General features: G+C 39.0%; 1 protein-coding gene across 1 annotated transcript in view; it reads left to right on the top strand.

Annotated features, from left to right (window-relative positions):
- Positions 1–17,703, top strand: part of NRXN3 (neurexin 3) — an 876,168-nt gene that overhangs the window by 35,325 nt on the left and 823,140 nt on the right. The window contains 1 exon segment of the mRNA XM_056493583.1: positions 6,639–6,668. Coding sequence (XP_056349558.1) covers positions 6,639–6,668 — 30 coding nt within the window.

A 17,703-nucleotide genomic window follows, 5' to 3' on the forward strand; every position in this document is an offset into this window, starting at 1 on the left:
TCAAATGCCATCTTTAAATGCTTCTTTCCCTTCTTCATCTCAGGCGTGCTGATACAGTCAGTCTCCCTGACTCCATGTCTAGGGTCTTTTAAGCAGCACCTGAATGCTGACTTCTGTTTCCTTGATGAAAAACTCTGCTTTTGGGCCATGAAAATGATGGGTTTCAGCCCATCTGAAGTTTCCTGTTTGCAAAAGGTACAAGGTCAGAGTAGGAATTCATCTATGTCATATTGTTAGTGCCCCTCATTAGGAGTTTAAAGCCAGTATGTGTGGGCTTAGGTTCTTCTTCATACGTGCCACCATTGTTTTGATTCTTGCATGCCCTTTGCACAGATACTGTCCCCTAATGCAATTTTCTTACACTGGAATATGAATGTTTTTTAGTTGCATGCAAACCTATTTGTAAAAATATGGCAGTAGTAATCATTGGATGGGAGCAATAATTCCTCTATCCCAGAGTGTCTTTTTATGAAAGTAGATGCTTTGGAGGAAGTTTAAGAAACTATGATAGCATAGGTCTTGTCCCAATACCTTGGTGGTTTCTGATAATTACTGTTTTAAGGACCTTCTGACCTGATGTTGTATCCAGATTGTGTTTTAAAGCCACTGATAAATGTATTTTTCTGGATATATCTGGTCTTTGTTTTTCTTAATCCACTTGTATTTTTTAACTCCACTGTACCCTGTCATAACAAGTCCCATTATTTAATGATTGAAATGTGGACAGTACTTTATTTTAGTTGTTTCTATACCTGTTACTTGAGAATTTCATTCAGTGACTCCTATTTTTTGTGTTTCCCACAAATAAAGAAAAAACTATTTCCAGTTCACCTACTCCATCTCAACTGGAGTTTTATCTCAATCATGTATATTTGTCAGAGATATCTTTTCTAAGTTGAAGAATTGTATTCCATGTCTAACAGTTCTTTTCCCAAATTTTGCATCTACTTGATCTGATTTGCAGTGATACACGTTTTGTGGATCAGTCATAAAATGCATTTACTGTCAGGTCTTGCACATGCACTCTCACATTCTCTTGAGCATGTGACTCTTTGTGAACACTTGCATGTTTGTTTTCATGTTTTCAAGCATCACCATGTTTGTAGCCCTAGGAGAATGCCACATGGAAGGTCAGAATACTGTTGGAGTGAAAGGAGATAGTATGATTTTTTTTCACTATTGCTTCCACAGACATTGGGATAAACAACTTTCTCTTTGGTTTCTCTCTCATGTTCTTATTCCTTTGATCACTCGAAGTAGAAGCCGTTCACCCTGACTCACTGCCCCTGATAATGACAAAAGCTATCGTGGAATTGCATAGCAGAGGAAGGAACAGGGATGGGAAAGAGGAGCTAGCACAGCTGTTGTGTGTAATTGGATTGGAAGTGGGCCTGAGGCTACAATAACAAAACTGCACTCCCGGCTGGGCTCACTGCTGGGGCCTGGGAGCAGCCCCTGGGCTGTCGTGCATGTCATGGTGGAGTCAAACACAACTGACCTCCCCAGCCTGTGCTACTGCCTTGCTGGATTAGAAGGAAAATGCCCCATGTACACCAGCAGCCAAGAAATCAGGTTACCCTCTTGGCAAAGCTGACCTGTTTAGCAGATAAAAGGTCTGAACTAGGCTGCAGAATGATTTTGCTTCTTTATCTGTTCTTCACATCTCTCAAGACAAAGGTTTTGCTGCTTCTTCTGAGTCCCTTCATTTGGCCCTGCTGGAATGTCCTCTTTTTTGGTACCTGGGGATTCTTAGGGAATTTTCCTTGGGCTTTTTCATGATACCTATTTTATGAAGACCACATGGAAGACAAAGAGCCTGTCAACTCTCTTCCCTAATAGAAAAGGGAGCTGCCAGTAGAGCTGGGGTATGAGGCTCAGAGTAGACAAAAGTCTATTTCTTAAGGAACTACTGGTTTTAGGATATTCAGAAAGGAGGTGAAAACAACAGACTCATGTGAGGTGCTCTTCTCTATAGTGGATGTCATTTGATTTCTGGAAGAGTCCCTGGTTTACATGATTTATTTCTTCATCTTTGCCATGAAGTATTTTGTGCATATCCTGCACTAGAGGGTCTGATGTCCTATCTCAGACATGCATTGCAGCTGGCCCTGTTGAATGGGTCATGCAGCCTTATACCCTGAGAAAAGATTCTCTCTGGGAAAACTTGCCCCAGGGGAGATCTGGGTTGCTGCTGCTGCCTGGCAGTCTCTTTTCCTACTCATTAAGAGCTTTTGGGCTAATAATTTGGTAGCATCATTAAAAGGGAAGTGCTGAGGCTGCCTGCCTTGGCAGAGCAATTCAGCAGTGCATGCACACCCACGCACACGTGCACACCCCCAGATCATGGGCCCAGGAGCACAGGAGAAGCTATAATTAACTAGATGAACGAGTCCATCTTCCTTTGTTGCTGCAATCACTTGTCACTCTCAGCTGTGTTTTGTCCTATCCCCACTTTCTTATGTTCTGTGGCTTTATTTTCCATTTTAAGTGCTAAGTGTGGGAGGGAGCAGGATTCAAACTGTTTCCAAGGTTTCCCGTGTTTTCTCCTCCACACTGAAAATTGCCCCCAGCAAATCCTTAAAGATGAGGACTGCTGGTTAACTATGTTGCTCTTTCATATCATTGTACTCTGAAGCTACTTTTAAAAATGCCCTTCTGGCATCACAAGAATCCAGTTTTAGCCCTTGGTACTTTGTACAATTAGAGCCACTTAATTTTACTATTTTGATATAGAAAGCAGATGGCTTCCAATTTTTTTAAAATGTAGTTTGAAATGTTTTTTTTGAGATCAAGGGAGTTTCATTTTAAACTTTAAGAAAATAATACCAATTGGGTAGTAGGTTAAAGAATAATTTAAAAAAACCTCCCAGACCTAAATAGGAAAAGTCAGTTGTGGCAGGCATAAATCATGGCCAGAGAGCAGACTTTGGGTCTGTCTGCCCTCAGCAATGGACATATTATTTTAATAACAAACTGATGTTCTGAAGAAACAGGCTGCTTTCTTTTCACGTTACTGCTGAGTGTTCAAAGAAGCTGGGTCTGCAGAGGCTGAGTACAAGCAGATGTTTATCTAAAAAACCTGTCGAGAGTTTTCTTCTGAAGCTGTGCACTTGTCCTTGCTGTCACTCATGTTTGAAGTTCAGGAACAGAAATTCACCAGATTCTTCACTTTGACATAAAATTTCTTAACAGGCAGATAAGCCATTTATTCTGAGGTTTTCCTTAACCTTTTCCAGACCACTTACTACACACCATTTTTGTTGGGCCAGTTCTGTCCAGCCAGTAATTTATTACAAGTATGACTAGATTGGTTTAGAAAAAACATGAAACCCTTTGCTACTAGAGCTCATGAAGATTTTTTTCAACCTTTTCCAAGTTCTACACTGGCTGTGTTTCCTTATAGCTGAGGCTATAATCAAAGTTTCTTGTGGAAAAAAAATCCAAGATTAACAGAAAAACATGTTTCACCTGGGTTTAGGTGGAAAACCATATTTTTTGATAGGATTCTTCTGAAATGAGATTGCTACTGGCACATACAATGGTAGAATATGTGAATAATGTGCTTTGGGGCCTAATGAGTTTCATTTGTATCCTAAGCCTGCTAAAAAATTTTCTTGTCTTTATGACTGCTGCCCAAATAGCATGGTGAGAGGTGTCCCCATTGACCTGGAAAAATCTGGTCTAGTTTGCAGGTCTGAACAATTCATACAGCTCTTGCATTTGTGTGTTGGATGCCATATTAGTTTCTTACAGTCCAGTAGCAAGTGTTACCCCATTCCATCTTGAGATGGCTTTGACTTTTACGATTTGAAAATTCTTTTAGTATCTTGTCATGTCTTGAAACTGATGTAAGGGTGAGACAACTATGTCAGTTCACATTTTCCATGTTGAATTTACTCTGACTGAGGCCTTTGTTACACATGTTGCAAATGTCACAGATTTTATCTCTCAATGGTTGAAGATTTTGGTTGTTAATGACAATTTTTTGGAGATAAATACACTCATTTTCACTCCTAATTTAAATTGCAAGGCAGAAATGTTTTCAGGTGAGAAAAGCTGATATTTAATTTCATTATTTATATTATTATTTTATCTACTGATGAATGTGTAATTCTGTTGGTACTCTCTTTGTTAAAATAAGGGTCTCTGTTGAAGGACAACTTATTATACAGTACTGGCTTTTTATTCTGTCTCCAGGTCCACCCTCCTTTTTCTTCCTATTTTAAAGAAGGAAAAAGTAGCATTGAGGGGGAGGGCATTATTTTTCATTAATCTCCCTGCTTTCATTATCAAGTTGGGACTAGAAGATCAAGAGGTACATGCAATACCAGTGCCATGGCTGCTGTGGTGTTTCAAACCTGTGAAGAAGCAAAAAGTGCTTTTGCAGGCACTTGAACCAAGGCCATATTGGGGGCCACAGCATTTCATTTATTTGGGGGTGTGCTCACTCCTCAGCTGCAGGCAAAGGGCTTGTGGGGATGTATCTGGCTGATGTGCCTGACAGATAGGGCACATGGCATTTGCCTTCTGGGGATAAGGACAAAAAGGGGTGTTGACATTCCTGACCTTTTGAGATTTTTAAAGCTCCTCTGTGGCTGGTGGAGAGAAAATGGATCTTCTTATGGTGTGATTTAGGGTGTTGTTCTTGCTTTGAACCTTCTTTGGAGGCTCCTCTTTGTTTGTGTCCAAGTGGACACAACCCCTGCCATCCCCAGGAGCTGCACCTGTTGATGCTGAGCCTCTTAGCTATGGCTTTCCTGTCCCACAGTGTACAAGGCATCAGGATCCCCATCTCTCTTTGGATCTGATGTCCCTCCCTGTTCAGCCATGTCTTACTGAGACCTTCTAGCCTTTTCACATTTTTTTGGCATTGGTACAGGGATTCTGTACATTGTAGGTCTTAACAATTATACTTTTGTCTTTCTGCCTTTTATGCTGACTTTCAAGTGTCCATTTGATCAGACCTAAGATTTGCCTGTCAAGAATGATGGGGTCAGTGACCATAAATAGAGAGAAACATTCAACCCACTCTCCTAGCAGAGCAAATGATTCACTGAATTATAATTTAAACCAGAAGTGTCCTACAGTATCAAATCTGCTAGGTTTATTTATAGCTAAAAGACGTAAAAGAATCTAAACCTATGTTGTTTCTGATTATTTTTCTAAATCCACAATAATCTTCAAGAACATTAAGGTATTTGCATTCCTTAGACTGTACAATTATTAATCCCCTTATCTGGCTTGAAGTTCTCTGTGGGTGAACATATTCTTCGGATGATCTGGATTTTAGATTTCTTCAGCCAACGCAAAGGAAAACCATAAAAGAGAAAGGAATAAACAAATTCAAACTCAGTGTGCTGCTTGTTGAAAATTCTTATACTAATACATTCATTTGACCTCTCAGCCTCCGTGAAATTAAAAAGTCACAGCCCTGTTTGATTAAAAAACTGACTTAAAATACAGAGTGTGTGGTGTGTATGTGCATGTGTTGAAGCCCCTGCCATATTAAGTGTTACGAGAAGTAGGAGATGTGAAAAGGAACACAGCTAAGGAAGTGGGTCAGGGAACTCATGGCTTGAGTGTGTAGGATTTGATTTTTATTGCATTAATTCTGTGATGTCTTGTGTCATAAAATTGGCTTACTTCATGTTTAATGGGTTGTGCATGGATATATATACACACAGACATATCTAAGCAATATTTGTATAAATACAGTATGGTAAACCTATTTGAAAATTTGGCCTAGACATAGAATAATTTGATTGAAACAAAGAAGGTTTGTGCCAGAAAGAATTATCAGAGAGTAGAGTAGCTCTAGTAAACACTACAGCCTCATCTGCAGAGCTGACAGTGACTGTCTCTGCTGAGGGGAACTGTGCTGCTTTCTGGCCTTACCTTCAATTCTGAAACTGAAGACTAGCTTTAGCTATAGAGCCATAAAATAACACACTGTCCTAGGAAACTGAATCTGCAGTTCTTTCCAGAAATGGTGTGGAGGTATACTTAAATAGGTGTCAGGTAATTTTTTTAGTCCTTGCTATGCCTGGTGTACTGGTGTCTAATTAGCAAGTGTGAGCAGTGCTGACAGACTCCTAAAAATACACAATGAAGCCACATGTTCAATAATGATAGCTTTGCATGTGTGTGCGCACTGAGATCAGAGGATTCATCTGAAGCAGGCGTGGTATAGTCATGACCTCCCTTTTACTGACCACTGCAAACTTGAATTTAAAGTCTTTAGCTGAGGAGAAGTTATTTCTGTATCTCTCCAGAGGAGCAACAGCTCACTGCAGACTGTCACTGCAGACCTTGCCTTTCACAGCCCATTTAGCTACAGTGGTGTGCGGTGCCTCTGGAGTTACCCCCACCTCCAGGGGGTGTGCTGAACCTCAGACACAGTTCTGCAATTAGCAGCAGGTTTTTTCTACCAGTGACAGGTGCTTTCCTGCTCAGTGTGGAAAGCAGCACCTGCAAACGTTTGTGCTCTGTGTGCTACAACCATACTTGGTCTAGTTCAAGTATGTGAGCTCCAATCCTGATAGGTATTGGACTGCCACTAGTGTGCTTGGATATTGCTGCTTCTTTCAGTTTTGTTCTATTTCTCTTACTTCCTCTTTCTCTCTCTCTCTATCTCTCAGGCCTCTCACACCTGATGTTGAGTGAACAAGGTAAGTCCTTCAACTTTTTCTTTGTTTCTGTCACTGATCGTGAAAGAGCTTTGTTCCTGCTCCTTTTCTGGGCAGGGCTTTGCATAATAAAAGCAACTAAGCTTATAGAATGCCAGTCAAGCCATTTGCATTTTTGCCTCTGTGTCTCATGAGCCAAGGCTTCTTGTCAACCTAGGACTCAGATGGCCAGGAGGGAGCATGAAATGATTCCATGATAATGGTAATCAAGCAAAAGGTATGCATCCCTCTTCCAAGCAGCCTACCAACTACTTTATCTTGCTATTTCTTTCTTTTTGTGCCAGCTGTAATGACTCCCACTTCTGCCTACTAAATGTAGACCTCAATGTTGGTTTTTATTTTAAGAGTACAATTATTACAAAAAGTATGTTAATAGCCCTTGTAGCATGATCATAACTCATTATGAATCCTGAGGAAATTTGCATATAATGGCCTGTAAGTCCTGTGTCTGCAATTTAAAATAATCTAATACATACAGAACAAAATGGTTGAGAAGAACAACAGGACTAACCCCATACTGGGCTACAAATGGGATCTAGGCCCAGATCATAGATCACATTTTAATATTTCAGCCTGCACTGAGTTACAGATCTATTGGCTGTGACAGGATGGGATAATTAGTCCTATTTTGCACTGCGAGGGTGTGGAGTAAGAAGCTGGTGAGAACAGGTAGAGCAAGGAGAATTGTGGTTGTGTTTTCCTCTGCCAGTGCCAGTGTCTTACTGACATGGGTGCTCAGGAGTTAGCAGCACTCCTGATGCCTTCCAGTGTTTTGAATGCCAGAGTGAAATGACTTAATGCAAGGTGTGTTCAAGTGGTACACTAGGAAGAACAGACCAAGTGTTTGGCCTATGGGGAGGAAATGAAAATTTTGACTCAAAAGCTTTTTTGGCATTAAGTCTGTATCTGAGGATAGACAGCCCAAGGAGTTAGTAAGATATTACACAATGCCTCTGATGGCTAGAGATTAATTAGGTGCTTGAGTAAAGCAGACATAATTACTATGTATCTTAGTGAAATGTAGAAAGAGTTAAGACATAATCAGTTTTTATTCTGTTTTTCAAGACAGATGTCTGCTCTGAGGTCATGAAAGGTTAGGTAAGAATCAGAGGTGAAGGAGGGGCTTACTTATCAGTTTCTATACTGCTTACCATCCCTGTGTGGTAGGAAAGGTAGGAAAATTGGGCTCTTTATAGGTGGGTGTCAAGACCACGATGTTTAGCATATGGAGCATCTGACTAAACTCTAGAAAGTGTTGAGCCCCTTCTCTGTCCCCACTTACTGTGAACTGGGCTCATGGCTCAGAGGTCATGCTGATTGAAGGATCATCCAGCAGACATGTCCTACTTGCTCAGGGTGCAGCTGAGTATGGCAAGCTGTTTAGACAGAGGAAGGCATGTTGGAAGTGATCAGAACAGTTGATGGCCAATTTCATTCTCAATAACACCGAACATTTCTTTGTAGTATGTGATTTAGCACTGGATTATGTAAGCCGTTGCACTTGGACATTTAAATTACAAGTTGCAACCCAGCTGGCTCATGAAGACTTGCATGACCTACTCAGGCCAGTCATCAGCACTTTCTATACTCCCTCATCTGGCAAAAAATGTGAAAACTATTGGCTTCTGGCAACTTTAGCCACCCTTGTTTATCTAGAACACATCAGGGAAGAGTGGCTTCGCCTTTCTTGCCAACAAACTCACAGATACTGCCTTTTGACAAATATTTACTCTCTATAAAAATACGATGGATATAAAATATGTAAATGTATATATGTGAGTAAATATGCAATGTCAACATTATATACAAATACATTAGCTCTGGTAGGTGAGATGTGTTTAGCAAATATATTACCATGAGATTTATTTTTTTCCTGTCCTATTCTGTTGTTTCCCTTGCTGTTTTGAATTTGACGTGGATTGAGGCATATCACTGGCGTGGTATTGCATGAGCAGTTTGCATTTCTCAGTAGAAAATCAAATTAAAGCTTAACCAGGCAGCTTCTGATTTACTGTCAGTGGTTTAAACTTTGCTTTGTGCTTTATTTGTGGTGTGTCTCTCGTTTTCCCCTTGACATTGTGTTTTGTTGGGTTTGGCTGCTAGATAAATATGCTCATTTCCTTGTTTTTCTAAGTATGGCCAGTGACATATTTTTTTCTGGTTTTTTTTATGCTTCCTCCTTCTCTTCTCTTTTGCCTCCTCCGTGGTGGACACCTCTCTTGTTCCTCTTCTTAACTGGACACACACCTTCCTGTCTGTAGGTAGAAGTAAAGGTAGAGATCATATTCTTTCTAAGACTTCATTGCTTGTAAAATGTTTGTTGATGGGCAAAGTGTATTTTTATGAATGCGTTTCATATTGGAACTTAATGCCTTTAGTTTTAAAAGTCTCATAACAATATTTGTACTGAATTATGGAGGAAATATTTACTAAGATTGATGCTTTGAGGCCTTCCTAAGTGATATTATTTTCTCCCTATTCACACTAAATATGGGCTGGGCAGTGTCAGGCCACCTGTAGTTGGTGATGCTGGGTGCAAAAGGATTGTCAGTTCAGTCAAGGATAGAGCCATAGGCAGTGAGCTCATCCTGCTGACACTTGCACTACAGTGATGCCACTGCTGGTAATTTTGCTAATTTGGGTGTTGGTAGTGGCAGAACCTGGGGTTGTCCAGTACTCTTCAAAATTGAGGGGTTTTGAGCTATTGTTTCTTCCCCTGGCTCGGTTTCCCATCATTTCTGGTACTGCTAAGGTGTTTTGCAAAGAGAAATTGAGTTGCAAAAAAGCTGCAGAGGAAGCAGAAGTAATCAGCCCTGCTAAACAGAGAGGTTCCTTTCCTTTGCAGCCCAGTACAGCTCAGAGCATGCTAGACTGCTCTGGGGCTCCAGCTTGCTCTTCAGCAGCTCACACCTATCTTAGGCTGCTGAGGGCAGTCATCCATCCCTTATCAAAACTGCCAAAAAGGCAAAATGCTGTAAACTTGCTATGGGTCTTCAGTTTGGACTGGAAGGAAAAGTGGAGATTGATAAATTATAAACATGGCTTGAGAAAAATCTTTTTTTTTTAATCATAGTTTCCAATTAGAAAGATTAAAGGGTTTTGTTATGCTGAAGCTTACTCTGTTCCAATGAATACACTGCTGAAAGATCTGATCTATTTATTAGCATGATTTGAACATGCTGGAGGATGTTGCTTTTGTCCATGCTGGTAAGACACTGGGGAATGAAGTGACTAGTTGTGCAGCTATGGATTTGGGAGGCGTATGAGCTCAGAGGATTTGTTCATAATAGCTTTCCTTTGAGGCACAAGCCATCTCTGCTCAATAATTACTACTCCTGTAATACCTGAATTCTGGGGAGCACAATGGCATATTAAACACCTTAATTTGCATGATTCATTTTTCTGATGTCCAGCTTTCTTCTAACAATTTGGTATTGTTGAACTCTCTGTGATGGAATACATTATGTAATCAATATTATTTGTTCTATTTTGAGGTTGGAAAAATATTCCAATAATTAATTTCATAGTTTTTCTATTCACTCTAAACTTGGCCAATGGAGGGTAATACCTAACCTGTACTCAGAGCTATCTTCTCAGCAAGAGGTGAACATCAGAACATAATAATCACATATGTACACTGTTAAAAATATGAGAATCTGAAGCTCTAAGCAGACCATATAAAATGTTACTGTGCTTCAACACAGCTGCCAATAATTCAGTTAGCTGATGTATGGCTTAGTGTGGTTTAAGGATCGTCATAGATCAGGGCAAGTCTTGTGTGATGTTAGTTCATGTTCTTTTCTTGGGTGGCATTTTTGCTTCAGGGCAGCCTGTGTAGGACTAAGCTGAAAGCCTTCTCCAAGGCAAATCTCCTAACTGAGCTGGTAGGCATGAGGATTATAACATATAGCCCACAATAAATTCATATGTACTGAAACTTAGTTTAGTGTGTCACTGAGTGAAAATATCATTTCAATTCCCAGCTCTGTGTGGTTTTTAGCTCTAGTTATAGCAAGTGGTTTTGTCAGAGAGCCATCAGTCTGTGTGAAAAATGGCATTGCTTTCAGAGGGCTCAGACTGTAATTTTTGAACCCACACATGGCCTTCAGCTCACAGAGAAAATGGTACCAGATGCCTTTAGTGCTTGCATGGAAGGTTCATATTTTTTGGCATTCTTGTAGCTTTAAGTAAAAACTGGCAATAACTGTCTCATGTCATGTATGTAACCAAAGGATATGATGTATTTGATTTCATAAAACTTTTTCACAGCATATAGCGATCTGTGACCTTGCATTCATAATTTAAACCAAATGTTTGATTAATTGTTTCCACTTCAGTAAATAGGCTTTCTCTGCATCTATAGTTTTTAAAATGTTCAGGAGATTTTAATTTTTTTAAAAATAAGTTCCTGGAAAGTTGAAGTGTAGGTATGCTGGGGTAATGGGTGGTGTAGTTGAGATACAAACACCTGGATATCATTTGCATTTTAATCTGAACAGAAGTTTCAGGTTAAATGCATTGAGTTCTTATTTGAGGTATGGAACTTTGTCATGGAGGTGAGGTAAATATGTGATGAGCAAGGAATTTTGTTTAGTTTGGCAAGAATTGCAGAATATGACCTCTTCTGGAGAGCTACTGGCAATTAAGGAACAATTATATTAAGTTTACTTCCCTAATGCTTCCCCACAAGTAAATGATATCAAGGGAATAAATATCCAACTTCAATTTGCTACTGGAGTTACTGTATTATCACCTTCTTCCATATTATTTGTTCTCTTGAAAGTCTTTATTAGGGAAATGATTATTTGCCATTTTGTTACCTTCCACGATGTGGTTTTTGTTTTAGTATCACTCTTGGTTTGGATCTGATGTCTGCTGAGGCTCATTTCCCCTTTGAAAATGGTCTGTATTCTTGGTGGGAATCTGCTGTTTTCGGTGAATTAAGTCCTTTGTCTTCTTAAAGGCAATAGCAAAATTCACATGGAATCCAGTGGGCCAAGAACCCAAAGAGCTGGAGATGCCCTCTCTGACACAGAGAATGACTCGTGAGGCTGTTTCTGGGTGTGCACAGGACACCCTGGAGCACCCATGCAGTCTGCTGGTTCTTCTCCAAGGCAAGTGGCTCCTTCCTTCCATTAGTAGTTGTACTCAGTGTGAACTACACAGCTGCCCACTCATTTCCAGTATGAAGTAGGTTTTTTTCTTAAAAAAGAAGAAGAGAGAAGAAAAAGAGTGGGATCTTTTAAAATGCATATTGTGTGGACCAAAGGCCAATTTCACTGTTTAATAATCCACATTGCAAAATTTATCTGCTTTGGTCCTACCTGCTCTTAACTGAAGTAGATCTTTTAAGTCTTGGAAGGTTTAGCATTGCTCTCAGAGAATGAGGTTCTTATTTCTCTGAGCTGTTCAATAGTATTGATCTGAAGGTAATGGCACAGGAAAAATGAAATAGCATTTGTGGGCTTGGATAGAAGGAAATAACTGGACCTTACTGATCAGGAAAATATTTTCAAGTTATTTTTCACTAGCAATACCATTAGGATTTGTATTGGCTTGCTTCAGAAATAGTGTAGCCAGCAGGACCAGGGCAGTGGTCATCCCTTGTACTTGTTGAGGCTGCACCTTGAGTGCTGTGTCCAGGTCTGGGCTCCTCATTACAAGAAAGACATTGAGGTGCTGAAGTGAGTCCAGAGAAGGGCAAGGAAGCTGGTGAAGGCTTTGGAGCACAAGTATGATGGGAGCAGCTGAAGGAGCTGGGGTTGTTTCACCTGGAGAAAAAGAGGCTCAGGGGAGACCTCATTGCTCCCTACAACTAACCTGAAAGGAGAGTGTAGCAAGGTTGTAGGGTGTTGCCTCTTCATCCCAGTAACAAGAGATAGAATGAAGGGACATGGCCTCAGGTTGCACCAGGGATGGATTTCGATTGGATATTAGCAAGGATTTCTTTATGGAAAGAGTTGTCAAACATGGGAACAGGATGCCCAGGGCAGTGGCTGACTCGCCAGTCCTGGAGATGTTTAAAAGATGCGTAGATGGAATGCTCATGGACACAGTTTAGTGATGGACTTGGCAGTGCTGGGTGTTGGACTTGATGACCTTAAATGTCTTTTCCAGACTAAATGGTTCTATCGTTGTATGTGAGTAAGTCCAGCTGAGTGGCCAAGAGTTTATGCAAATGTTGAAGTGAAACATCAGTAACAAATTAAATTGTCTGTGCTCTTTAAAAGTCTAATTATACAAGGGGAAAAACAACACTACATTTGTCTTGCCAGCCTTGGCAGTGTTTTTTCAGCTCTGCTTTGCCTTGTAAGGTGTCTTAGTATTTGGGTTTTGAATGGGAATACTGAATTGTTTTGGTTTCTACAATTCAAAGTATTAATGAAAGGACTCTAAAATATGTGTGGTAATGGTTTGCTTTCCCGTGGTGAGAAAAAAATCCTATGTAGGATTATAAGGATGGTGGCTTTCAGTTTTAACTTTTCTCTTAATGACTATTAAAAAAAAAAATCAAGCAGTTTATTTTATGATTATTTATTTATTTTATGATTAACTGGCATAATTTTTTCTGCTAAGTGAATTTTTGCTGCTGGTTTCATTTTTTATTTAAGGAAAAAGAGAATATTTTAAGGTAATTTCTTGAATTCTAATTAGAGGTGATTGATAGTTGATAAATTTCAAATGTAAAATATTTGGTGGCATTTCTGCAAGGCATTCATGCTATTTCTTTATATTCCAGTGGTGATGGCATTTTCTAAATTTTGGGTAATTAAGTCACTTAAATGTTCAGTATCAGCTAATGCAAAGGAATAGATGTCTTCTTCTTTTTATACCTTTTGTAATACATTTATGAACAAAAACATAATAGGACAGTTCTGTTGAATTATTTTTCTTTGTGTTTATGAGCATGTGTGTTTACAAATATTGTGTATGCATAAGATATTTAATAATGTGTTAAGCATTTTGTAGTTTATAGGTAATTAATTTTTTTCTTATGTGTTTTCTTTCTGCCTTGTTTTAAAACTGTCTTTCTGATATGTGAATAAGCAGCTGATTCTTTGTGGCTTTCATTTTTATTAAGAAGAATGATTCCTGTGAGAGTTAAAGGCATTGTGGTTGTGTTGTGTATAAACAGGAGCTAAAATATTGTGATCTTAGTCTCTATTGTAGTCTCCTGTTTTCAGTGAAGCTCAGGTTTCTCTCTGCCCAGAGAGAGTATTTAATTGATAACATTGAAAGGTTTTTTTCCCCCCGCCTTTCCTCTGTTTTCTTCATTTGAGGCATTCAGTGGTGTGTAGAGATGCAGAGGTAGCAAAACAGGCCACGTGCTTTGTAAAAGGCAGGCTAATAGCACTTTTGATGGATGTCTGATTTTTAAAGTGCTGTATGTTTCATTAAAATTTACATGTAAAGTAAGGGCAAGCGCAGTGACATGAAAGCTAATGCAAGTTGCACATCTTGACATAATAACAATCACAAGAAACTGGAGATCCCAGATGGCAGCTTGGCCTTTGCCATCCATTTAATAAGCTACTAACTGCTAATTATTGCACTGTTATGGGCAAGTTAATTTACTGTTGACTCTTAAAGAGACAGTGTGCATTTTCCTGACATTTAGGTTTTTCAGTTTAGATTTGAAAGTGTGTTTTCTCTGCAGATTGAAGCCCTTCCAGTGGATGGTAACAAAGAGACAAAGAAACAGAGCGGGAAATGGAACATAATAATCTGTCGGGTTTTTTGATAATAGTAGAATATAGGGTTGTAGGGCTTTGGACCCTTCTAGGGCATTGGGTTTTAGCTGAAAAGAACACCAGCATGTATATTAAATCTAGGATTTAAGTTTTGCCTTTAACAGCAAATGCAGTTAGTATTGTCGTTTAAAAATAAATAGAACATCTTTCCCTTAAATAACTGAAGCTTGAGATTCTGAAAATAAGAGAAACTAGAAACAGAAAATCAAAATTACATGTTCATTTCTTTCGACAGAGATGATTTGAAGGCAAAATTTCAACTCACAAATCTGAAAGCTAAAACATCCACTGTATTTTTTGAAAAATTCTTAATTTTAATATTACTTACCTGCCTGTTGTATTACAGGGAAGAAATATTATCTGTAAAACATAAAATTTTTTGAAGTGATCTTCTTCAAGTTGAAATGGACATTCAGTAATGAGACCAGTCAGGGAGAAGTTTTGATCTAAGAACCTATTTAGGAATGAAGGAACAGCTGCAGTTTAAGGGACTCTAATTCTCACAGTTAATGCTAGTTTGTGAGTGCATGATTGTCTGTGATAACGTTTGGGAGGAGTATGGTAGGTAATAGCTTATTTCCTGGGCTTTATGGTAATGCAGGAAAGTGATGATAATGCCATCAGGAACTGAAATAGACCCTGTCACACACATCAGACAGTTTTGCAAAAATAGGAAACCCTGTGAAAGAGGGGAATTTCCTGTTTTAAGGCTCTTGTGGCCTTCTGTGGACTAGAGAGATAACATTATGGTATTGAACAGTTTAGAAAATATGCGCTATGTAAGATGGATCTTGTACATAAAAATAAGAGCTTACAAAAAGCAGCCTTATTTGCTGTGCTTTACCAGCTGGTAAATATTTTGACTAGAGATCAGGGAATAACACGCCATGCAAATGGTTGTAAAACTATTAGTGTGAATAAGGTCATGTGTGTCAGTTACTAATTCATGTCTGATGGTGTGTGATTCCCCCCCCATCAGTGTTGTAGGTTTTGATTCTGATTTTGGCAAAGCACATCTTCCTGTGACATCCAGAACTCTTCATTTTTTTGGCTGTATTTGCCCTTTCATGGAGCTAGAGCTCCTTCTCATGCCGGTTTTCATTTCCTCATTTGTTTCAAGAGCCTTGATAGTTTTGAGTGCATGTATAGAAATTAGTGCTGGTAGGCTGTGAAATAAGGGAACATAATAGAAAATACCACTGCAGAAAGCAAGGAATCAGGTGTGAATGCAGCTCTCACAGGTTGTGGCATATTCATTTGTTTTGAAAGCCTTTTTGTTTTAAAATTTTGGTTCCTGATAACCTACCCTGCTAGTTGCTGTGCTGAGTCTACTGCATTCCCTAAACAGCTGCAGAAGCCTATAGAAATTAATGGTGTTTTGCACTTGGGAATGTGTTGTGTACCTGCAGGGATAAAGTCCCCAGATTCTGTTATAGAAGGATTTTCCGTGAGATATTGGTCTTATTCTAGATGTGATTTTTATACTGAGAGTTTTGATGCAATGATATTAAGAGCCATATTCTTCACTGCTCTGGAAGTGTTTTATTGTGGTTTACCTGCTACTGAAGCAGAGGAAATGCACTGATGTGAAAGAAATAGTGCAGGGAAGAATCTGACTCTAAAACTGTTCCAACACTAACCTGGGGGATTCTGGATCATTCTCCCTAAATTATGGCCTTAGTTCTCTTGTTAAACACTGCAAAGCATTTAGCAGAAACGTTTTTTTACCAGCATTGCTTTGTGAGGAAAAGCTTTAAACAGAACTGGTACTTTTAGGATTTGTGTACACAGTTGTCACCATTAAAAAGTCAGTAGCATTTGCCAAGCAGTACCACACAGTGGTGCCTGAGAAATCACCTCCTCTCCTACAGTAGAGCAGGAAGATGATATGTAATATTTGTAGGTAAGTGTTTACTATTTGTTTCTGTCAATTGCATGCATTTTAATCGAGCTTTTCTCTCAAATCAGTTTGTTTGGGGAATTGCTTATGGGTCAGATTATTTCTAAAGCAAAACATGATTCCTTTTAATTGACCAAATTCTTTCTATTCAAGACTTAAAAAAAAAAAAATTCAGTATTTTCTCTAAAATACTGTATCTTTGTGATTTTTCATTGGTAGTAGTAGTAGTAACAAAAATGTATAAAATGTTAAAATAATTGTATTTTAAAGAGAGCTGGGTATTCAGTATAGTGAATTGTATTAAGCCAGCATTATGAAGCATACACCTTTATTCCCCTAATTGCTGGTATATTAATAATGACCAGGTTGATGATGAATGTTCTGATCACCAGCTGGGATCAGATAATTACATTTGATTATGTAAAGAGTTAGTTGCCGTAAGCCTTGAAATATTAAAACTTGGCTAGAATAAATATCACTGAAGAACCTTTGTCTTTTTCATGTGTATTCAGCTGCCTGTTCTCTGAGCGTTTCTTGGTTCACTCGATAATGCTGGGAATCAAACTGTGAACAGTTATTTTCCAACCCTGTGAATGTTGATAAAAGGATCTTGCATAGCTGTTGGCTTGTCCTGTGAGGGGAGAGCACGTTGCTGCATCGCAGCACAGGGATTACAGGCTCTCCTTTAGATTAAAGATGCTGCAAGCTTTTATAAAAGCCAGGGCAGCCCTGGCACTGCTGTGCATTTGCATTTCCCAGCTCCGACGAAGGCACGCATGTTTCAGGCAGCAGTGCCTTGCAGGGCTGGCCAGCTCCATCGACCAAATAATACATTTATCTGACCATTTTCCTATTTGCTTTTGATACTCTTACTCTGCAGTCTCAGAGAGGTCTGTAGGCATGTGTGCAAGCTGCGTTCTGCATGTGTTTTTTCCTTTTTCAATTTGCCAAATTATTTTTTCCCCAGAATTTTTTCAGTTCCTAAATATTCATTGATTTGTCTTTCCCCTGTTGTGAAACTGTTGAAAAGAAACATAACTTTTGTAACTTGTCTCATGAAATACTGTTATAAAGAACACTTTATGGCATTGATCATTGGAAGTTTGAACAGAATATAATTTTTGCTACAATATGACAGACATTTATGCCAGATTGTGGAAAAAAATCTTTGCCTAAAGTTGGAAAAATCAGAATTTTCAGATTGTAAGGCTCTCTTTGGAAATTACTTGCTATACTTCGAAGTACTTAATTCCAGGCTCTACATTTCAATTTATCAGTCCATTTTATATTAAGATATGATACTGGAGACACACATTAGTAATTTTTCTTTGCTACATTCTTGTACTTTATTTGTTCTCTCTATTGA

This window comes from Oenanthe melanoleuca, chromosome 5, assembly GCF_029582105.1.
Source record: "Oenanthe melanoleuca isolate GR-GAL-2019-014 chromosome 5, OMel1.0, whole genome shotgun sequence".
NCBI classification, from domain to species: Eukaryota; Metazoa; Chordata; class Aves; order Passeriformes; family Muscicapidae; genus Oenanthe; species Oenanthe melanoleuca.